This window comes from Chelonus insularis, unplaced genomic scaffold (assembly GCF_013357705.1).
Source record: "Chelonus insularis isolate UGA/USDA-ARS -01 unplaced genomic scaffold, ASM1335770v1 contig_326_pilon, whole genome shotgun sequence".
NCBI lineage: Eukaryota > Metazoa > Arthropoda > Insecta > Hymenoptera > Braconidae > Chelonus > Chelonus insularis.
Window position 1 is genome coordinate 698,543 of NW_023276496.1, and position 24,296 is coordinate 722,838.

Here is a 24,296-nt window from a genome sequence, read left to right on the forward strand (position 1 = left end):
ATTTAAAAATTAATGTTCTTATTTTGTTTTAAACCCTGGCAGCGTCATCGTCTTGTTCTCTTCCTCTTGACGGCTAAAAATAGCTTTGTTGCTGAATCAGGCTCAATACAGTCATATAAGCTTCACATGAAGATCTCTAGCATCTTAAATAGACTTTCCTTATACCTCTTCTAGTATAGTGAATATTAGAAGATGTAAAAAAAAATTTAAAGATGAATGTTAATGAATAATATCAAGTATGAAGGGATTCCTGACAGATGACTAACAAGTTTGGCAACCCTGACACTAAAATAAAATTTCTAAAAACCATTTATCGTAGTAGGCAACACGGGAACAACAGAACGAAGGTCCTCGGGCTGTTTTTGGATCACAGCGTTGCCAGTAAAGAACTGCAGATGAAGCTCGCCTCCACGACCCTCTTTTCATCTAATTCTCGAATGTCGGACGTTAAAAGCGCCCTCTATTGCGATAAAATGAATGTCCCTGGTACCTGAAGCTCGCATTTCTGGTTCTAACTTCGTTCGGTGAACATCCAGAAGCCAATACATATCTATCAACGATGGTGAGTTTGAACATTCATTTGAAAATATAATACGTTTTTTCGATTTACTTCAATTCATTGGTACCCACTCGTTATTGATTATTATATTGATCATTGATCTCTTTTATTTATTTTTTTTATTTAATTTATATTATAAATAAATAATGTTTAAAATAAACACTTTTTAACAATACAATTATTGGTAGTTTGTATTTTTAATTAACAATGAATTTGTTTTTGATATTTCCAGGCCGATCTTTTGCCCAGGGAGGTTGAAAGTGAGTAAATTGTGGAGTTCTTCTTCTTACATTCTATTTCTTGGAGGATATGAATGCGTGATTAAGTGCAAACAACGAAGAAAAATTGGTTAACTTATCGAAAAATTCAGTTGATTAATTTCCGAAACAATTATATTTAATAGTAAAAGTAAATGACAGTGAGTGGCTGTGATATGGTTTTAAAAAAAATGAAAAAAATAATTATAAAAACAAGAAAATGACACAAATTGAATTTTTATTAGTTGAAGGATCATAAAGTATAATTTTCTTTTTCAATGGATGGTTGAAAAAGTCAATTGTCGTGGTATTTGAGGGATAAGGTATTTAAAAATAAATAAAAACTGACATTATCTTGCGTAACTTTTCGGTGGGATTCCAAATGTGAGCGTGACCGTTCCGGCGTCAAAAATAGTTGGGGACGTGTTCTTATATGGCTACGGGCTAGGGAGGGGTAATTTGACCCAGTATACATGCAAGTAAGCAGAGATTTGAAGACGATGTATCGATAGTAGTGGTGGGAGTCAAACATACCAAATCCGAAAATAGAATTCTGATATTTTTGAATCATTTCGTCTTTAGAAACAAAAAAATTTGCCCTCAATAGCTTGCAGTGACATCTGCATCAGATAGTTGTTTTCCTCGATCATCCGAACGTCTTTTCTATCAGAATCTGATACAATTTTAATTTAAATATTTATTTAAAAAATTATTTTTTTCTAAACCTAGGAGCGGAATTCTGCTTCTCAATCTATGATGCTGATGGTACCAATGTAATTGACGCATTCGATCTTGGAAATGTTCTTCGGGCACTCAATCTCAACCCAACAAATGCAACAATTGAAAAAATGGGAGGAACCAAAAAGAGGGGTGAAAAAAAAATGACGTTAGAAGAATTCTTGCCGATTTTCAGTCAACTTAAAAAGGACAAAGATCAAGGAACCTATGAAGATTTCCTTGAGTGTTTGAAACTTTATGATAAGCAAGAAAATGGAATGATGCTTGGTGTTGAACTTTCCCACATGCTTTTAACTCTTGGTATTTATGAAACAATAATTTTCTGAAATACAAATCTTAGATTATCTAAACCAATTTACACTTATCTATATCTACAGGTGAAAAATTAGAAGAAGACGAAGTTCAAACCGTGCTATCAGAATGTATGGATCCAGAAGATGAAGATGGTTTCATCCCATATGCACGTAAGTCATCATTACTATTTCTATCTCATTAAAGTAGAATCAATTGATCTAATAACGTTGAGAAAAAAAATTATTTCTAATTTCAAGTAGAAAAAAGGCCCTAAAAAAATTAATTAACTGTAAGTTCTTGTACTACTAAAGCTCTGGGATATCTTCTTTTAGATTAATATTACATATCATTTTTTTTCAATATAATGAACGACACATTAAGATTAATATTTTTATAAGTCCCTAGTTATTATAACGCACGAGATTGCCCCTGTATGAATAGAATCATATTGTTCGTAGCCCTCAACAGCAGACCCTAACTTATCAAAGAAATTTTTGTTGATCCCCTCCTTACCTGACCATCCCACTTTGTTAATTTTTACAGCCTTCTTGAAGAAAATGATGGTACTTCTGTAAATCCAGTCAGCCAGTCTTTAAAATCAGCGTAAGTAGATCCCGTGGTTCCATCCAGAACTGTTTTCAGCTTCATCTTCTACTACAAAGCATTCTAAAAACAAATTTGCATTTTATGTTTTTCCTTTATGAATTTAATATTCTTTATTGCTTTTGAATCACTGATACAAGCACTTTATAGGACACAAGGGTGCAGTGCTGCAGAGATACTGAAATCGATAACTCAGCCAGTTTGCTCCTGGCAAAGAGACAAACGAATTGTCTGATCAGTTTTTTTTTGTGTCTTTCTCTACTTCCATGTCATCTGTCATCATATTAATTTTTTTTTCTAATTATTCGTGATACTTTTTGCTTTTAAAAATGAATGCTACAAATACTTGCATAAATAAATTATTCATTTTATCTTTTATTTATAAAAATTTGGTTTATGTTAAAATATATTTTAGTTTATATCTTACATGTGATAATGCATAATTCTAAGTTTTAGCATGTAAAAAAAAATCAATATATAAAAAAAAAATCGTTGTAAATATCGGTTAGCAGCTTGATGAAATTTCTCTTACATTGAAATTTGTTTCAGGTGATCTGAAATTTAAAAAAAATTTCGATTAGTTAAAAATATTGTTAAATATTCTCTGTTATTTTATTTTTAAAGAAACTACTTTCTGAATTTGAACAAAACTTTTTTCAGCAAACTTTGTTTTCAAAGCTATCAAAAAGGTTTACATCCTTAAAACTCGCTTTTAACAATTTTTACTTTCTGTTAAATAATTTATTAATATTAATATATTAACTAAATAATTCTTTTTACAGCGTTCCTTCGTCGACTGTGCGACCGTGCAGCTGACAATTCAGAATAAACAAAAATTGCTGATTAGAACGAAGCTATTCCCAGATGTACATCAGTGTCAAGTTAAGAAGACGAAAAAATGATTTATTTTTTAAATAAAAAAATTATTTATATCACAATCACACATTCACATTGAAAAACATTTTTCTTAATATCATCAATCATTTATAATTTATTCCAATCAGTTGTCTCGTCTTCTTTTTTTCCCTTAATCATTTGAAACAAATTTTTTCTCTAACAACACGTGAAAAAAATCCAATATGTTCAATCAAAAATCTAAAGAATATTCGCCGAACGCCAAGAGATGCATTATTTTATTCGAGTTACGACAATATTGTTTAAATAAATACAAAACACAAACACTCTAGACAATAAATAAAATAGATAAAAAATTATTTTATGAAGAATGTTATACATAAAAATTTTAAATTTTATGAAATGAATAAATAATATGTAAGTATATTTAAATAAAATATTATTTATCAATGTTGTAATAAATCGAATAAAATAACTAATATTTTACTTACTACATGATAAAATGACTGTTACTTGAATAAATAAATTTTGCACTTTATGATCAAGAAAGTGCCAAAAATTATTTAAAACTTTATTTTTCATTCCTTTATATTCCTTTTTATCTTTTATTAGATTTCATTCAATTTGTGAATAATTATTAAACTCACATTTTATAACTTAAATAATTAATTAGTACTTAAATTTTACGCAATAGTTAATAGATTAATTGATGAACATAATTTAATAATCAAGTTAACTAATAGAAAAAAAAATTGCATCGTAAAGAGTCGTTAAAGCTCGGTTTCTTTCGGATGAGCAGGCGTGGGGAACTCAAGTTTTCTCGGATACCCGGCAGTTAGGGAGACGTTTTAAACGCGTAGAAACTGCTGCGCGAGTTACGTCGATCTTTTATCTAATTCATCTGTGTTATTATCGTGTTCAATATCTCCGTAAATAAGTGCGAAATCATTACATCAGTGATTACAATTTATTTCACGCACCTGTTTTTTTATTTATCATTTACAAAATTTTTTTTATAAGTTATAAAAATTCTAAAATATACTGATATAGTGAATGATGACAGACGTGCAGAGCAAAGGAGTTGAAGAGGAAAGAAGTAGATTACAAAACTCTTCATCTCCAAGAACAGGTGATTACAAACATAAAAATAATTATTCAGAATTTTTTAAAATAAAAAGTAATTTATTTTATCAATGGCGAATGATTTTATTGGATGTTTATATTTGTTTTTTATAAAGTCTAGTGATTATTGTATTTTCAAAAGATACAGGAAATGGATTTTTAGATAATTTAACAAGAAGCTTGTATGCTAGTATCGATTAATCCCGGGATCACTTGAAAGGTGGAGGCTGAGAATGTTTGATAAAATATTTTTTTTAATTACCTAATCAATTAACCTCGATACTTTTGATACTAAATCATAATAATATGAACTTTAGTGTAAAGATAATTAGCAAATTATCGTACCCTTTAGGTATTAATTAAAATTTGGAGCAGGCATTTGACTTTTATTTGCTAGACGCGCGCATGTGCCAGGCGAGGACATTGTGCTCGCACATGACTGACTCTCACATACTTTATATGATAATAACACACATATGCCGATTAAAGATTGTAGTTTACCTGAATGGTCTATTAAAGACGATGAGTGTTTATCAATCATTCATTCAATTGACAATTGATGATAAACAAAATTATTTTTATTTGAGAAGAAAAATTTTTATTTCAACAAAATATATTATAAATATTCATAAATATATATGTTAAATAAAATGCTAAAGAAGATGAAATTGTCAATGCAAACAGGTTGTTTAGGTAAACATTGACGTCACTCGAATGAGAACTTAATACTTTCGAATGTTTCTGTTTTTTTAATAAATTCTAGATACACAACGAGATTCTCGGTCATGGGTCCGTTACATCGGGGCATGAGAATACCCTGACACGAACAAGTACATGAATTAGCATCGCTTATTATCCACTCTAATCTCATGAATTAATCTGTCGTGTATTTGGTTCGATTGTTTGTAAGTGAATTAGAAGAAGAAATTATTTATGAAGGAAATCTTATTGAATTATTTCATGAGGAAAGCAAGAATTTTTTTTCTTCAATTAAATTAAAGATCAATAAAAATTGTCAAGTAATAAAAAATATGCTAACATTTTTTACAATAAATAAGCAATGATTGAAATCCTGTACTACCGTTTTCGTCGCAGCATCGATTTCTCTAATTTCTTTTTCCTTATTCGTAAAATGTTTTATTCAGCTTCATTTTCTACTCATTCTCTAATTCATTTTTACTAAGGAAGTAAGTAAAAGAAAGTACACAAGAATCATTACAATTATTTAAAACTCCACCTCCACTCCTTAAACGGGTTAATTATTTGATTTGGGTGACAGGATGAGTCAAGCAGTAGACATTTAGATAGATAGTACAATTTTATTATTCTTTGTCCAGCTCTCTTGTTAAATTTCATCATTCCATAAGAAGAAATTCTCGTTCTTCTAAATGAATCATTGATCGAATGCATAGAAAAAATTCGCAAGGAAGAATTACAAAATTAGCACAATTAATGGCACATTTTTTCATCAATTAAATTAAATAATTATTTAATTAATTATTTTACTAGAAAAAAATTATTGATTCAATTCTCAAGAAATTGATTGACGACAATTAAAATATCCTCAATAATTCAATAATATTATATAGATATGTGTATTTTATAAATATGTTTATCTATGAAATATTTAATTCAGTAAATTTAACTATAAAATTATCTTTCATTTTTTCGGAATTAATTATTTACTTACATTAATTGATTTTATTATTTGAAACGTTTAGAGTAAATATAAAATAATTGGTGCTTGTTAAATGATGAAAATTATGTCAAATTTTGTGCGGCAATTATAAATAATTATAATTTAATAGCCTTCAGTAAACATCCGCAATTTGCCATCGAGCTGTAAGCACGCTATATATTGTCACGTTTATTTTACAAGCAAAAGGTAAGGTAAGATCCAATAAAGGGTTAACATAAAACTAACTATTAGTTTATGAGATTGATTGATTTGAATTAATCACGAAGGTCGCGTGAGCTTTGCTCCATCCGTCGAACTATTCGCACATCGTCTATATTTACTATCAACCAGGTCATAAAGTAAATTTGCAAAAGAATTTTTAGTGAAATAATGCATACCCACAGGGTCATCACATAAATCCTGATAAATCTTAATTAGGAAGAGTGATATAATCTTTGTAATAAATTTGTCGTGAAGACTGTTGGTATTTGGATAGTAGCAACTTTTTGCCTAGTAAGTAGCAAGACATAAATGTATTAAAAACCTACATCAAGTGTTTTAAGTTCATTGAAATTATTGATCAAACTCTCTCTCATTTGTAGTCTTTCTCTCTTTCATTTTAATACTTGTCTAGCGATGCTTTCATCAAAGTATGCAGTATATATAGCGTATCTTTCTTGGCTTCTTTCGACAACTGCTTGGATAGAAGATAGTATAGCTCGTATAATAAATCGCTTCTAATAACTCCGAATGTAGATTGCAAGTTCATCGACCAGACGTTGTGTGGATTTTTTTAAAGTGATTTATTCTGTAATTATCACATCATCGTTGGCAGAAAAAGTTTTCAAAATAGATTTATCGCAATAAATCATCGTTAACAGTAAATTTGATTTGAGAATGCAATAATGTACGATGAGTTTAAAGAGTTTTTTGCATGACTTATGTGATTTTGTACTAAAGTAAAATATACGATGATGCATTTGTTGTAGAAAATATGAAAAATATTCTATAAAGTCTGATATTCTTTAGGAATAAATAAAAATTTTTTTTAATTACTTTAGAAAGTAAAAAATATATTATATATATTATTAATGAGTCAAAAGAAACAGAAGTAATACATCAAAAATGCATAATTATGACTTAAGATATTCCAAGAAATGTTAATTTCAATTTCAAGATGATGAAATATTTATAGGCAGTATTTTAAATATTGAGAAATTATCATTTCCTAATTAAAATGACTAATTTAATAGATAAAATTATCCAATAAAATAAATCTTTAATTTATTCAACACCTGATCACAAGCAGAAGTGCGCTTGGATACTACTAGATTCTATTCTAGAACACCTTCGTAATGTCGTGATTATGCAACTGTCTCTTTTCGAACCGCTGACCTGACTCAACGGCACTCTGTACCTACCGGCGGCCTTGACTATAATGCTGTCATGTCTGTGCTTGATGTTCCTCTTCCCCTTTTTCTCTCTCGCTCTTTCCTTCTTGTATATCTCTTCCTATAATCGCTCGCGATATCTTTCAGGTAAACTAGAGCACTGATAAAGTCATTGTCATTTTTTTAAAACTGAGTCTAATTCTTAAATACACTTATTGAAATTGAGTAAAAAAAATGTTCATTATCGATAATATATTTCTACGAAAGGCTGAACTTTAAGTATAATTTTAACGAACTGGCAATAGCAAAAAAAAATTTATTGCTATAAAATTGGAGTAGCAATAAAATTAATGTTTAGGAACCATAACAGTAGTAAAATTCGAGGTCGTCACGATCCGAGAGTCGTCACAAAAATAATAGCATGATATGATGTCATGTGTTGAGAATGATCTGATATGAGAAGTACAGTTGTCGACTATTGTCTTGTAAAACTAATATAAAGTTTAAAGGCGCGTCTAGTCGATGCTTTTTCTGTTGTGCCATGATATTTATGCACTGATGACTAATGAGCCTGAATAAAAATAAATGTTATTTTATGAAGATTATTATTCTTATATACGTTTTATGTAAAACGCTTGTATATTATATTGAATCATAATTTATCAGTGGATATAAAAATTTGTTACATGATATCAGTAACTCAACCTCCTCATTAAGTTTCAAAAAGAATCAATTAATAGATTAATTTATTCAATAAAATAGAATAACAAGCATTATATTGCCACATAAAATTTTTTTGTGATCAAATAAAAATAATGACTTAACTACTAAGTATAAATGTTGTTTTGCTGAAAAAAATTTTTATCGTTATATTTTTTTTTCTCTGAACACTGATAAAACTGTGATTCAAAAGAATGTAAAACTAAGCACGTGCATGGCGATGAAAAAGACACGAGGGGTAAGTTATACAAAGGGATTGAAATGGAAAGAGGGATGTAGGAGTAACCGGACCTAAAATCGATAGTAAAACGTCTCTCGCGCAGCATCCGTAGACTTTTACTGCTCAAGGGAACACTTATAACATTTATGAACCCATTTTTCTATCAGGTCGTTCGCCAGATAGTGATTGAAACCTCAATTCGATTGATCACGATTTTTTGTAGGATTCGAAAATTTTTTTTTTATTCAACGAAATTGAAAACTTGATTCAATTCATTCTAAAACTTGTTTTTTGAGTTTTTTTGGTAAATTTTGATTTTGAAAAATAATGAAAAGTTTGTATAAAAGAATAAGACTAGTATTAAAGCTCCTTAATCTTACCGGACGAGAAATCGATTGACTTGAACACACCTTAGCATTTATTCATTATTATTAGCATTGTCCAAGCGTAACTAATTGGTTGCAATACTACGAGTATCACATTACCAGTGATTTCAAATCGAGACAGTTCTAAGAGCAGCTAATGGATCATAACGTCACGAAATATTCTGATGTATTACATAATTACATAAAATTAAGCGAAATGTGATATAACAATAATGATACTGACTAAGTGAAAATGATGAATTTAGGTTTTATTATCGTCAAACATGATAAGAAGTATGAAAAGCTTATAACAATCAATGTTATAGATACTCTAGATGATTTAGGGGAGGCTCTTAAGGCTTCAGTTATGCCAGGTTTAAACTCATATATTTTTCCGAGAACCCTTAGATATTTTTAAATTTTTATATCAAGTCAATACATTTTTTTTAAATCGTATTTTCGATCATAACGGTTGGAATTTAACATAAAAATCTTTAATGTTTAAAATTTGAATAAAATATTTTTATAATATTGATACAAATAATTTTTTTTTTTCTATAAATTAACTCTATCAATACATTTATTATTATAAGTATTGATGAAAATATTATAAAGATAAATTAACGGATAGTTTATTTTTTTTATCAGTAGTTATTATTTGTTAAGTTGCTTAATAAAATTAATTGGATAATAAAGACATTAAACTATTAGTAATGTTTCTTTTCAGAAAATTGGTTTTAAGAAATCCAATATAAATAATAATGTTTATCTAGCTTTATTTTTTTGTAGTAAAAAAGAATTTATAGAGAATCCTGATAAATTTTCATAATAAAAAACATCTCAGTCGACTGAGGGTAGTTCACCCTTCGAGCTTGATTTCATCCCCTATAATTTTTACTGCCGATAGAACAGTATTCTACTGTTGAGTACGAATTCTACTGCTAGTAATAACGGAATACATGAAGTAATTTATGAAAAAAAATTTCAACATGAGTAATTGATAGACCTCATCGATTTTCATTTAAGGTTTCTAATCCAAACAATCAAGATTTAAAAGATACATAAAATAAAAATGCATTTTTTTAAAACGATTTCCAACAGACTCAGATTAATAATTTTCTAATTTTTTTATGTTTCAGGTATGTTAACGTGATTGACATGTAGGACATTTTTTTTCTTATCTCAAGACACTTCTACAGTTATAAGTATTTGAGGATAATTAACAGCTTGTAAATTATAATCTTGATGCCGTTGAATCGAGAAGTCAAACGATGAATGGAATGCCTGTTGCATCAGTAATTTTGCAACATCATGGCAAGGAGTATAAAAAAACTACGGAAATGAAGAAAAAAAAATAAAAACATTTAAAATTCTCTGAATGGACAGCCTTCAAGCAAGTCATTAAGCTGATGAGATTTAAATGAAAGTGGGCTGGCTTCAGTAGGGCGTGTCTCAGTGTTTAATTTTCCTAATACTTGTCATGTCTGACCACCTACCTATTAAGGGCTAATTTTTATCAACCCTCTTAATTATTTTGAAACTTTAAAAAATATCATAATCTGATTCATGAATTATTTAGTGTGGAAAAAAAAATATCAAGTGAATTATGTGATACAAAAAGTAGTACGCACATGTTTTTAAAATAAAAGCTTGTTGAACTAGTGTATATTACATATTATTACATTGTTTATCTTCTCTTTTATCGTTCGCTTTCTCTCTCGACGTAGCGTGCAGTAATATTTAGTGGGGTTGGGTTAGATGGCTCTAGAATCGTTGAGCGCAGGAGCAGACTGCCAGGACAAAACGGACATTGTGCCAATAGGTGTAAGAAAGGACGAAGGGGTAGTCTGGGGGCAGTAGCTCACAAGTATTCATATCGACAGGTGACTTTAATAAGTGATTAAGTCAATTTCATTTCCATTCATTAATTCTCAAGTTCATTATCAACTTCTTGGTAAGTTTTTTTACAAATTTGGAAAAAAGAGAATATCTCTTCAATTATTTATCATTGAATTTATAATAATTTAATGACATTCAAGTCCACCTGTACAATTAGCACACGTGCACTTTATAATAAATCATTGCATCAAGTAAAAGTTGAATAGATTAGACAAACAAACAAAATTTGAAATGAACTTTTTCAAATTTATTCATGAGTTCAATCGCATTTAAGTCGAATTAGGTTAACGTCCATGATGTATTTGATGCTTTTGATAAGTTATCATTCTATCAATGTGCATAACTCATTTTATATTGCATGTGTCTAGATAGAAAATTGTTGTTGATCAATAGAATCCGTCATCTAATGTTCTAGAAAATTATTTATAATATTATAAGATTTTCAATAAATTTATACCTTCAATATTTAATTCACAATATATCGCGTATTTAACTGAGTATTTCAAACCTTAAAAGTTCTTTTATTCGATAATTTTTGATGAGGTTTTGTAAATTGAATTACCTTCGATTTTACGTCAAGCCTAAGCTATTCAGTTTACTTCTTCTCTATTTTTCTTAGTCCGTCTATCCTTTATGAGTAACATTGGTCAATATTATGTAGCTATCATTATCGTGTTTTAAATCTAAAATTACCTTAGTGACAACTATGAATATATTATTAGTAGTTTTGAGTAGACTCAATTATTGTTCCATGGGAATTACCAGTGTAGTAAAAAAAGTCTATTTATATACCAGCTAAATTATCGACTACTATTTCACAAATTCAAAAAATTGTTTCAGACTTGTCAGGTGAGAATGAAAATATTTTAGATGAATAAAGTGCGTGTCGAACAGTCGGTACCACGCACGAAATTATTCTCGTGTCGACGAATATCAAGATGATAAATCTCCCTTACGATCTTCAATCTTGCCTTGAATTAAATTGAGGTATTAACATCATATATATGTACATCTATTTGAGCTGAGAAAAGTGAATTGTTGAGAGTAAAAACATGAATAGAAACTCGTCAAACGTGCTGTGTCGAGCTGGATCAATACGAGTTACTAAGAGAGCCTAGACTTATATTTTAGTTCAGTTTATTTATTATTAATATATCATTATTTAGCTAATTTCGATAATAACTATTATTAGTTGAATCTGCTTTTCATTCAACCTTGCTTTTTCTTTTTTTAGAATTTAGATCTGGCCCGAATTTCGATTGATAACGTGACCGATAGCTTTTAACGATTCAATTCAGATTAAGTTGAATAAATTAAGATAGAGATGGAGAAAGTCCGAGTTGAGATGGTAATAAAGAATGGAAGAGACACTAGAATAGGCAGAGAGTTTAACACGCGCGATGTTACGTTCACCCCGAGCTTTTTGCATAAGTTCTAAATACAAGTATCTAGCGTGAGGACATTGTTTGTTCAAGAAGATGTTAGAATAAATTTAAAGTTGTGTAAACGCGCAAACAGTTTACAAGGAAAGAAAAAAAAAAGTAACTGAGTATAATTTTGCAGACAAAAAAAGCTTCAATGGCAAAGCGCGGGAAACTCAACTGTTTAAATTAGAAATTGGAAGCATTCAAGAATGATAAGGGAATGTACGTTTATTTATGTTAGACACGAAGTTGAGTCTATCGACAGTCGTAGAAATTCTCAAGGCTAATCGCAAGTAAAGTGATCTTAAAGCTCATGGTAGAGTCTGAACTTGATGCGGTTAGTGCTGAGTGTAAGAGCTTGCGTGCCTTTCTTCGTTTCCATACGTGGCTTAGCAGTCACCCTTCTACCATGATTTCTGAAAATTTTTATTCAACCCCTAAAACTCTAGTAAAGTTTTCTTTTAACTAGAAAAGCAATAAACGTCCGCAACCCAAAATACACACGAATAGCAACCCTCAAGTCATTCGTGACTGTCGATTGGTTTGTTTTTACGAGTAATCGTTATAAAGTAAGAGTCAATAATCAGGTCAGACAACGATTCTAACACTAAAAAAAAAAAAACAAATATTTCTCTTGATAAACTTTTTGTTTTTTTTTCCGTAATATTTCATAATGAGCTTCTTGTTGACTTGGACACTTCATTATCACACTATAGAAATTGTGTAGTTTGGTGAAGATTATCCGAAATCACGAAATCTAGAACAGTAAATGTATGCATGTAGGAAACACAACATGGCACAATCTACACCGTATATGACTCGATGTTGAGGTGCCTCTGCGTGCATACCAAGAGTTTACTCATCATTGTCATACTTTATATGTATCGTTTTAAGCAACGACTGTTGTTTATCATATATGTATATATATTTAAATATATATAAAATGCAGTTATAATGTAAAGTTGGAATCTCCACTTTAGTTGTTCGAATTTCCACTTATAATCTCAATAGATTGTATTTTACTCAACTCCACCAGCACGAAAACACTTTGGCTAAAGTAGAGAATAATATTAAAAGGTGAAACTGATGAATAGCTTCCGTTGATACGCAACAGGTTAATGGAGCCTGCTTGTACCATCAGGTGAAATCGTCAACTTCTCAGAAGTTTTAGTTTTATTACTCATGGATCCACCGCAAACACCACGTCCCGATGATTCTGGGGGAAGGGTATCGATGGTAAGCTTTCATGGTCTGGGTTCTAGATCCAAGGAGACCGAATATTTTATATTTGGAAAATATTTTACAAAATCCGGATAAATCATAGAAAGTAATAATCAATTATCGCAATATTAGGATCATGATCATTGTTATAAAGCATTTTCATCGTAGTAGACTCCTCGTGATCGATCAGAAAGTTTAAGTCGTGTCAGGTACCGACGAGACATCACCGTTTCGCATTATTGGCAAATCGATGAACGAACGATGAGAGTTGTGTTTTAGAAATATTTTCAGACTTTTTATTTGGATTATTTTGTTATTTTATTTATGAACAATAATTTATAAATAATGAAAAAAATCAAGCCGACACGTAGAATGATAAAAAGTATTAGAAAAAAATACAGAATTAATTTGCCAGCAGGTAAAACAAAATCCACAAGGTTTTCAAGTTCGACCACAAGGTCCTCCAGGTTCTCCGAGATATCCAATAAATAATGGATCAATCGGAGGACAACGTTTAGCTGGACAGCCACCTCCTAATCTCAATCGTCTAGATAGCAGAGCATCCCTAAGAGCTGCACCATCATCACCAAATCAATTTGGACCACAACAGCCTTTTGGTCCACGACCGATATCTACTGGTGCTCCGGGAAATTTCCCACGAGCTCCACCAGTGTATCCTGGGAATCAGTTAAACCAAGGCCCACCTCGGTTTCCTCCTCAAGGGACACCTGGCGCAGCAAGAGGACCCTCTTATCCTCCACCACCAGGACAACGATTGCCATTTAATCAAAATTCTCAAGGCATTCGACCTAGACCTCCAGGGCCTCCATATAACGCAGATATTCGACAACCTCTTGCAAGAAATATTCTAGGGAATTACGGCACTGGAGCGCCAAGGAATGAACCTATAGGTCGTAGTGAAACTCCTGTAGCTCCTCCCAGAATGAATTCAGAAAAAAGTCCACCAGTTCAACAAGAAAAAATGAAGAATGATACTGAAGTTGAAAAAAACGACGATCCAGCTTTACTAAAGAAAAAATTGGCCTCTCGAAATGGAAATGGAGATGATGATGACGATGATGATGATGATGTTGTTATGGATACTGAGCAACAAGCTAAGTCCCCTACTCCCAAAATCATGTCACCTGAAGTACAAAAAACCCCAAGTCCAACTGTACTAATGGCTGAGAATGTATCTTCTACACCATCACCCGAACCAAGAAATTTAGATGCAAATGTAAAGAACAGTCCAACTCCACAAATGTCTGAAAGTACTACTCCAATTCCAAAGACACCTGAAAGACCTGTGTCAAGAATAGAGACATCAAAAACTCCAGAAGTTGAAGTAAAAGGAGATCATGCAGCTGAAACTGAATCATCAACAAATGTATCTCGACCTGCAAGTGTAAAATCAATGAAGTCTCCAGCACCCGATGATAAAACTCCAGAATTATTGGCTGCATCTTCAGACATACGATCATCAACTTCTTCTCCATCATCTAATATTTTAGGCTTTGATGACGGCAAACCTAGATCTCTGTCTCCTAAATCACCCGTACCACACTCTTCTTCACCAGCAACGAGTCCACTGGTTTCAAGTACTCCGAAATCTCCTGGAACTCCTAAATCTGATACAGAGAAAAAAAAGACCACTTTTGCAGATGAAATTGAAGATCGAGACGATGCCAAAGATGATAATATTAATGAGAAACCTCAATCGCGATCTGAAACTCCAGCTAAAGAAAAGCCTGGAACACGTCCAGTAACCCCTGCAACAGAAAAACTTCCGTCAAGACCAGGCACTTCAATCTTATCAAGGCCTGCGACTCCAGCTGTATCAGAAAAGTCTAGACCTGCTACACCAGCAGAAAAAACTCAAACACGGCCAGGAACTCCTGCTGCTTCAATTATTTCCCAAAAGCCTGATCCCCCAACTTTAGCAGTAGATCCTAATTCACCAATTCGAAGATCAACATCTGGACGCTCTATTAAATCAGGTTCTAATGATTTAAAAAAATATTCCTGTCAAGAATTATTTTTTTATGGCTGTAGAAGTGTTTTTTTGCTTTTATTAAATTGAAAATAATTTTTTTAATAATTAATTTTAAATTGAATTATTTATAGATGCTGGTGAGAATGGAGTTAACCAGGCAAATGCAGTAAGTATTATAAAAAAATATTTTGAATTATTTATTTCCAAAGTAAATGTGATATCACCATAGCACCCATTCATAAATTTTTTTAGCAACCAACAACAAATGGTGTAGCAGTTTCGCCAACAAAAAAAGTAGCATCAAAGTCACGAGAAGGAGATAAATCAAAACCAGCAGCATCGCCAGTCAAGTCACCAAGCAAGTCTATTAAATCATTGCCAAGAACGCCGGAGGCAGGTCCTCCCTCAACAGAAAAGAAAAGTAAGACAAAAAAATTTTTAATCGAGTAATGTCCTTGATTGCATGATAAAAAGTAATTTTTAAATGATGTTTATCTAGAGGTACCAATGAACAAAATCCAAGTTGGCGCTGCGCCATCACCCAATCTTAAAACAGTCCGTTCGAAAATTGGTTCGCTCGAAAATACGAGCTATAAACCAGGAGGTGGAAAAGTCAAAATTGAAAACAGAAAGCTCGATTTCAGCAATGCTCAACCAAAGATTGCAGCGAAAAATGAAAAATATACTCCAAGCGGTGGTGATAAAAAGGTAAATGACCTCTTCTCTAAATAAATAAAGAGTTTCAATCAGAAGAGTCATAAAATATCGATCAATACATCATGTAAATTGTTCTTTAATTGAGCTATGAATGAACCGTTTATGTTTTAGCTGAATAATTGAATGATGCCAAAATAAATGTTTTTTGAAATTCAGATAACTCAAGTAAAACTTCAGTGGAATGCCAAACCAAAGGTTGGGTCATTAGAGAATGCAACATATAAACCTGGTGGTGGGGACAAAAAGATAGAAACTGTAAAGCTAGATTTTAAAGATAAAGCGAAGCCAAAAGTTGGATCCAAAGACAATGCTAAGCATGTACCGGGCGGTGGCACTGTTAAGGTAAGATGACCTTTTAATTCAAAACATCATTTTAACTTAGACCTCATTCATGATATGATTTTAATTAATTACTGGATCGAAACATTTGTGTTGTAACTTCTATATGTTTTGGCATGAAGTTTTCAAAGTCGTCATTTAAATGGCTCTCTAGAGCATAAATCAATTTTTACTAATTTATTTGAAGTGTCGAGTACTAAAGTTTTATTTGAAGAAACCTAATATAGATGAATGATTTTATCTGACCCGAATTGTGTTATTTTTTACTTCAGTTCTACTGGCTAGATTGCGTTCCTTGTTAAAGTTTCATAGTGTCGCAAAGTGACGTGCTTAGAAAGGTATAAAGTTTGCATGTGGAATGCAGTTTTCCGTCCTAGCATTGTTGCCATAACTGTGTCAAGTCTAATACTACAAAATAGCTTAGGGAAAAAATCGTTTTACATAATTTAGGTGAAGGAACAGACCAGGACTGATCCACATTGTTCACATACTTCTATTTTTATAATATTCTCACCTCCCTACACACTTGAAACGTTTTGCAAATATTCTAATTACTTTATTCTCCACTTAACTGTCATTATTTCAATCATATAATAATTAAATGAAATTTTCCTTTGTACATATTAAAAAATTAAAAAAAATGAGAGATAAAATATCAATTAATTCAGCATGATTTCATTAACATAGTTATGATTATTATCATTTCTTTATTTAGTCAACAGCAACACCACCTAAAACACCACAGGACTTACCAGATAACGTAAGTAAAATGCCCAAGGGTGTCGAAACATTTGCATGTTTGTCATGACCTTCTTGAGTAATTTGCTTCATTTTCAATTATTTTTATTACTTCTACATTTTTGCACGCTACGATTTAGAAGTGCTTATAGTGATTAGAGTGTTCTAATCAATTATTCTCTAGTAATTTTAATTCTCACGATTCTCAATTACTTTAAACCTTAAATATTCCTGAATCATTCCTTTAATTCCTAGTCAACATTATTTAAAACAAGAAAAAATTGTTTTTTGTAGTAAAGAAAAATATAGCATCTAATAAATTCTCAATGGTACTAGATTGAAACACAGAAGATTGATATCAAAGCAGAAAGCAAAGTGGGCTCACTGGACAACGTAAAATATAAACCAGGAGGTGGAGACAAGAAAATCTTCGATGATAAAACTTACTTACGTCAAATGAGCCCCAACGTCCAAAGTGTCAACGGTAGTGGGACTCAGGTATGAGAGAGAATACCTGGTTATTGTCATTCAACATCAGCATTCATCATATTATGGTGTTTCCTTGCCTTATTAAATTTAATTCCAACTCCAATCCGATTATCCTTATTTTCTGCCTTTCATCACACTCAGTTACTAAATCAAAACTTTTTGAATAGCATTCCTTATTATTGACGCTTAATTAACCAAGAAAATAAATTGTGTATCAATAGTTTTCGAATAATAACAATAATTACGTTGAACTGTCTCATAAAAATTTCTTACTTAAAAAGAAGAAATCAATAATTTATTCAAATTTCAAAGTTAAAAAATTTTTTTAAAAATTTGAAAAGAATTTATATTCGAAAGAACTCCATAACTTTGATGGAGTAATTTAAAATAAATAGAAGTAGTAAATTAGAGTTTTATACAAAATTGTTTATGATAAATTAATACTGTAAAAAGCACAATTTATTTTGTTTAAAATATATTAATTTTCAAATCTTGATCTTTCTTGCATTACTTTGCACGCTATTCACTTTGTGGCTGTACAGGAAGGTCTAGAAAACAAGAAACTAATTTTTTGTTCATACCCAGACTGAGACGGACGATCGAATAGTATAATGAATTTTTCGAATGTCTTATTAATAATAGAAACTTGTTAGGTTTATCGAATATGTGTTATTTTAGCCCTTATGTTGAGACGAGTAAATAATTTATTGTACGATAGATGGTTAGAAATATGATTATTGTATGTCACAGAGTCCTGTACCGTCGATCAGTGACGGCAAGAATGGCCTGCCAACTTCGGATGAGAATCTCAACCAGGAATACTAAATCGTGACACTTGAATTCAATTACATTCATTCATTTATCTCAAATTAAAAGGAGCTATTGATTGACTAATGTAATTATAGAAGGATGAAGAGGATACCTCGACACGACACGAGATGATCCTGCCGCGCCATGCGCTTTTATCTCTAATTATTCACCATCGTCATTATCATTGTGGTCACTTACGCACTAACTGATCATTTTTATCAACTAATATAGACTTGGAGTCAGCTAAAAACTGCTGAATGTAGCTTTCAATGCACTGGATTATTGATTGCTTTGTTGAGGAGTTATTCTAAAATTATTATACTGAAAAAAATTTATTTACGGTTGCATTAGAGTATTTTGATTAATTAGAAAGATTTTAATAGCATTTTTTAAGAGTGAACTTTCTACAAATGTTTATAATCAATTGTTTTACTGAAGAAAAAATTTCTAAATTGTTTTTAAAAATTTTTCTCAGTGTAAGCGGTTATCTAATATACGAATCAAGTAGATTCTTATTTGAATAATACAAACTGTGAGAAATTTTGAGATAACTGTTCACTGTAATACATCATTTGGATTGATCAAATATCATAATATATCACGATATATTTTTTTCCTATTGTTTCGATGTAAATAAAGCATTAATTCGAAGAAATATTTTCAACATTTGCGCAATCACAGAACAATCGATTATTGATTATAAACAGAGATTGTAACGTCAAACATAAATAAAAAAATGACAAAAAATACCTAAAGTATACATACAATGATATACATTAATCACATTTTATCGCTTTACAAATTCTAATTATCGTAATTTTAATCGTTTATTGCGATTATTGAAGACTAATATCTTAATTATTGATTAAGTAATAGTAGAGATATACGACTGTATTACACCAAGATCAAGTACTCGTAATACGAGTAAAGAATAAGAGGAATAATCATTTTAGTAAAGAGAGAATGAAAGGGATTAAAATTATTATATGTTACGACCAATATTGTATCTTGCAAAACTTACATAGAAGTTAATTACAATAATATTTTCGTTTTTCAATTAAATTTGCACTTCATTCAGACGCACCCAATAACTCCTTACGAATTTTAACTTTGAATTATTTATTATTTATTTATTTTACTGTAAAACGAACTTCGCAATCAGTAGAATCAGGTATAGAGAGGATTTATAATTGTGCACGGCGTTTCTTCTTCACCACGACACTACATCACTATAGCGTCGACATTTATTGAATTATTGAGGTCAGTTTGCACTTTTTATGATCACTAATAAACGAAAGTATTGATTAAATATACTAAAACTCAAATAAAGAATATTATTTTATAATTGTTTTATGGAATTAAATTTTTTTCGACAGGAAACTGACGATTCAAATGGAATAGATGAGATCCAAGATCCAAACCCTCCACCATCAACACCTACAAAATCACGTCCATCATCAATAGCTTCACCAGTTACTCCGGAAGCTGTGAAATCAAATCTACAAGCAAGAACTCCAGATACACCGAAAAAAGTGACAATTACAGAATCGAAACACTCACGACCCTCTACTGCTACATTACAAAAAATATCTCCGAATAATACTCCAACACCACGAACAAGATCACCAAAGTCTCCGCTTACTCCAAAATCTCCATTGACACCTAAATCTCCGACGACTCCGAAATCTCCACTAACACCTAAATCTCCAACGACTTCAAGATCTCCATCAATTCCTAAATCACCAGAAAAATCTCAAACGACTTCAAGATCTCCATCAACTCCTAAATCACCAGAAAAATCTCCAAGACCTCCAAGCAGTCTCGATATCAAATCATCAGATAAATCATCTGCTAATAGTTCAAGAAAATCATCACCTAAAGGATTCCTTTTTCCAAAAATAACTAGTCCTATTCAATCAGAAATTATAACAGAACCACGCAATTATGAATCTTCAGTAAAGCTACCTAAACTCATTGAAACTTCAACCGTAGCTGCTAGAGCTGGTTTAACTTAAATATATTAAATAAGTGCACGACTTTTGCTTGTGTTTTATGATTCCAGAATACTAATAAAATATCTTAGTGACATTCGTGTATATTTCACATTTGGTTGTAACATATTAGAGTGGATTTGCTCATTTTAAAAGCGGATAAATTATTTTTGCAATTCAAAATAATTTTTTCCTCATTTTTTTCAATGAAAAGAGGAGTAGCAAATCTTTTAAAAGAGATCATGTACTTAAATGTTTATGAAGTGAAACCGTAAAATTAAAATAAAAATTGCACTAATATTATGAATGCAGAGAAATTAAAACTTAATTAAACGACATAAATAAAGAAAATAAATATCATTACCTGATGTAGAGTTTATCAGTCTTTTTTTGGAATGATCGGACGAGTTAGTTTAACATCTTTAAAATAAGAATGATTCAAAGCATTCAGTGCTGTGATTCGTTGGCTTGGATCATAAGTTAAAAGTTTCTGTAATGAAAAAATTGTTTTGTTGTTTTTTTATTTTATTAAAATACAATAAGTTGGAAATGAGCAATAAAGTCCATCTCAAGCTTCATAAATTTTTAATAAAAAAATATATATTAAAAAATTATACATACTGATAATAAGTCTCTCGCATCGTCAGTAACATTTGGCACAACTTCATTTAAACTTCTGGCATCCCACTGCGGGAACATTGATTTGTAATCCTGAAGTTGAGAAACTCCAGGCCAAATGGTTTCATCAGGTGTTCCAAGTGTTCTAAAAATTCGAAAAAGTTGATCTATCTCTGAATCACCAGGAAATAGAGCTCTTCTTGTTGCCTGAATAATGGAAAAATATATTCACTTAATAGTTTTCAAAGAAAACTTATTTAATTTACAACTTCAAATACCTTATTTGTCCAATACGAATAATTATACGTTTTTAAAATGAATTCTTTTATAAAAAAGAAAAATTTTGGATAAAATTAAATTACCATCTCAGCGAAAATACATCCTAAACTCCAGATGTCAACAGCATGTGAATATAATTTTGTTCCTAATAGTATTTCAGGTGCTCTATACCACAAAGTAATAACTTCATGAGTGTACATTCTCATTGGAAGTCCAAAAGATCGTGCAAGACCAAAGTCAGCTAACTTTATGTAACCCTCTTGATCAATAAGAAGATTTTGTGGCTTTAAATCTCTATGGAGAATTAAGTGGTTGTGACAAAATGTGATAGCCTTTAATAACTGATGAAGGTAGCTCTAAAAACATAATTATAATATTAATAAAAAATACAAATATTACATACTAACTATAATAAGCACAATAATAATTGGTTTTTAACTTTATAAGTTACTTCTTACAAAAATACTGCAAAAGCACAAAACAAAAACTGATGAAACATAATTTTATACCTTGACCAATGAACTCCAGTGATCCTGATTGATGGCAACATTTTTAACAGAGTCTAAGTATTTTTTGAGGTCTTGCTGGAGATATTCAAAAACCAAATAGAGATCTTGATCTCCAATAACAACGTCAAACAATTGTACAATGTTTGGATGAGTGAGATCTTTGAGTAATGAAATCTCTCTGATTGCTGTGGATGGAACGCCTTCAGTTTCCCTAACGTGAATCATTCAAATCACATAATAAATTCAGACTAGAGCGATAGATAAAAAAAAACTTACAACAATTTTATATTATTTTACAGTTAATTAATTAGTTGATTAATAAATTAAATCAAATTAGGCGAGCTTTACACAGTGGTACAAGCTGAATGATGTGGTGCTATGACAGTTTATTCTAGCATGGCCCCTCCAGATTCAGCTCAGACCACTACATAGATACATTAGATGCGTGGAGAAGCATGAAAAATTTTTATTATCCGCTTTAAGAACCATTACTTATTTATACTTTGATAAATAAAATTATATCTATTATAAGAGTTGTTATCAATTTAGATTGTAATTTAAATTGATTCAAATTAGCTGAAGTATGCAAGCTTAGGTAGAGAACTTAATTAGTTAGCGACTGTTTATAAGTTATTGGAAAAAATCAATTATTTGTATGATTTTATTATTAAAATTGGAATAATAATCCACAAATAAAACTTACGTGGCGAATCGTATTCTTTTGAGTGCTACTAATTTTCCTGTTACTCTATCGCGTGCTTTATAAACAACCCCATAAGTTCCTTCACCTATTTTTTCTATTTTATGAAAATTGTCCATCATTTTCGCAATTTATTTTTTTTATTCCAAGGTTTGTTTACCCACGCCGGTTAATTTTTTACAGACAATAAACTCGCGTGTAATTATAGGTTACAAACATGAAAACGACAACAGAAACTTAAGGCTGGGCTCAAGTCATAGAGCTGATTGATTCCCCCTACCCAAATACATCGGATCGTAGTTTTCTAATTTCTTCGCCAATTCATATTTTTACCTACAAATTTTGGTCCTAAATTAAACCTTATTTCATAATGCAGTGCGCTAGATTACAATTTTGATTATTCAATTGATTTTTTTATTAAAAGAATTAAAAAGAAAATTGAATAATTATAAATTGATTTGCCGCGCTTGAACACCAAGATGGTCGCTACAAGGTTATAAAAAGAAATCGTGAATAATTTATTTCCTATGTGATTTCAGCTCCTAAATGTTGCCTAGCGCAATTTTTGCCATGTTTTTAATTTAAAAAAAAATTATTTCAGGTAATAAAATGTGATAACTAAAAAGAAATTAGAAAACTACGGTTTGGGATGATTATCGTTGGAAATAAGTTCCAAGAAGACCAACAGATGGTAGCACCATGATCACAGTTGACCCGTCTACCATACTCGAAAAATACTCAATCCGTACGCAAAACTGATGGTGCCCCGCATTTTGACGGATAATTTGTGTATGTGTATGTAAGTAATACATGTATGTGATGAGAATGTAATGTGTCACATTACAATGCCCTAAACTTTGACGAATATTGAAGTTCATATGACTAGAAATAATGATACTCATTGAATTTTATTTATACGGCATTATTGACGGGGTTTTAAGAAAGAGGGGTGCCAATTTTTCTCTTAGGTCCAGATCTTTCACATGAGCTCTTGATCACCCCTGTAGCATCATTAGCATAGAAGTTATGCATATTTTCATGTATTGCAGTTTTTTACAAAAATCTTGTGATTACTTTGATCAAACAAAGTCAATAACTACTATTTTGGAATCGTCTCATCACGATCTTCCCAATGACATACATAATTTTATGATCCGAGCATAAACATGATTATATGCCATTTTTTGAGGTCAAAATAAAAATTTCTTGGATCTTAATTATTGAGGGCTCATTCTGTACGTTTTGATGCTTGAAAATATGGAAGTTAGTTACCCCTTACGAAAATTCATTCCAACACCCCTAAAAACAGGAAAGAGTTTGAACCTCAATAACTCTTAAACGGTAGGTCCAAAAACACTTTTCAGGGACGTTTTCAGAAACATCAGAATCTTAGCTGAACATTCATTCTCATAAGAAAGGTCAAAAAATTTAATTCACCCTTAAAATCGCAAAAATAGAGAAAAAGTCGCACTTTTTCTAGAAGTTTGCTAAATTTTTTTGCAATTTCAGGGATGAAATAAATTTTTTCAAGGTTATTTATAGATATGTAGGGTTAGCGATATTCTGAAGTTTCTGAATACTCTTCAACAAGTACTGTGGGACAATTTTTTTACGAGTTATAAATGTCGAAAGCCGAAGGGTGGTTGATGTTTTATCCTCTTTTTGACTTTTAACCCCGATAACTCGTTGAGAAATTTCTCGACCACGGTTTTCAAGAGATATTCAGAAACTTCAGAATCGTAGCAAACCGTATAGCAATTTTTAGTT

The 24,296-nt window shown here is 31.0% G+C and overlaps 3 protein-coding genes across 7 annotated transcripts; 2 read left to right on the forward strand and 1 right to left on the reverse strand.

Annotated features, from left to right (window-relative positions):
* The first annotated feature begins 432 nt into the window (after positions 1 to 432).
* On the forward strand, positions 433 to 3,539 carry Mlc1 (Myosin light chain alkali). Of its 2 annotated transcripts, XM_035081664.1 has the most exons (6): positions 433 to 562; positions 792 to 819; positions 1,546 to 1,854; positions 1,932 to 2,018; positions 2,392 to 2,451; positions 3,234 to 3,539. In XM_035081664.1, the coding sequence occupies exons 1-5, from the start codon at positions 560 to 562 to the stop codon at positions 2,421 to 2,423; spliced, it is 459 nt and encodes a 152-aa protein (XP_034937555.1). In that variant the 5' UTR covers positions 433 to 559; the 3' UTR covers positions 2,424 to 2,451; positions 3,234 to 3,539. The 2 variants fall into 2 exon arrangements, with proteins under 2 accessions (XP_034937555.1, XP_034937552.1); XM_035081661.1 differs by lacking the exon at positions 2,392 to 2,451 and having other exon boundaries at positions 3,234 to 3,486.
* LOC118065991 (Cyclin-dependent kinase 2) lies at positions 2,836 to 22,791 on the reverse strand. The gene is made up of 6 exons (XM_035081660.1): positions 22,533 to 22,791; positions 21,830 to 22,040; positions 21,404 to 21,676; positions 21,045 to 21,248; positions 20,788 to 20,913; positions 2,836 to 3,005 (listed from the first exon to the last, which is right to left on the reverse strand). Exons 1-5 carry the CDS (start codon positions 22,649 to 22,651, stop codon positions 20,803 to 20,805), a joined length of 918 nt encoding a protein of 305 aa, XP_034937551.1. The 5' UTR covers positions 22,652 to 22,791; the 3' UTR covers positions 2,836 to 3,005; positions 20,788 to 20,802.
* Positions 3,989 to 22,527, forward strand: tau (microtubule-associated protein tau). Of its 4 annotated transcripts, none has more exons than XM_035081659.1 (11): positions 3,989 to 4,435; positions 9,942 to 10,756; positions 13,240 to 13,361; positions 13,765 to 15,343; positions 15,471 to 15,505; positions 15,592 to 15,760; positions 15,839 to 16,047; positions 16,213 to 16,398; positions 17,111 to 17,155; positions 17,470 to 17,631; positions 19,809 to 22,527. In XM_035081659.1, the coding sequence occupies exons 3-11, from the start codon at positions 13,308 to 13,310 to the stop codon at positions 20,445 to 20,447; spliced, it is 3,078 nt and encodes a 1,025-aa protein (XP_034937550.1). In that variant the 5' UTR covers positions 3,989 to 4,435; positions 9,942 to 10,756; positions 13,240 to 13,307; the 3' UTR covers positions 20,448 to 22,527. The 4 variants fall into 4 exon arrangements, with proteins under 4 accessions (XP_034937550.1, XP_034937547.1, XP_034937549.1 ...); XM_035081656.1 differs by lacking the exon at positions 19,809 to 22,527 and adding an exon at positions 18,373 to 19,489 and having other exon boundaries at positions 3,990 to 4,435; XM_035081657.1 differs by lacking the exons at positions 3,989 to 4,435; positions 19,809 to 22,527 and adding exons at positions 6,590 to 6,619; positions 18,373 to 19,489.
* Positions 22,792 to 24,296: the final 1,505 nt, after the last annotated feature.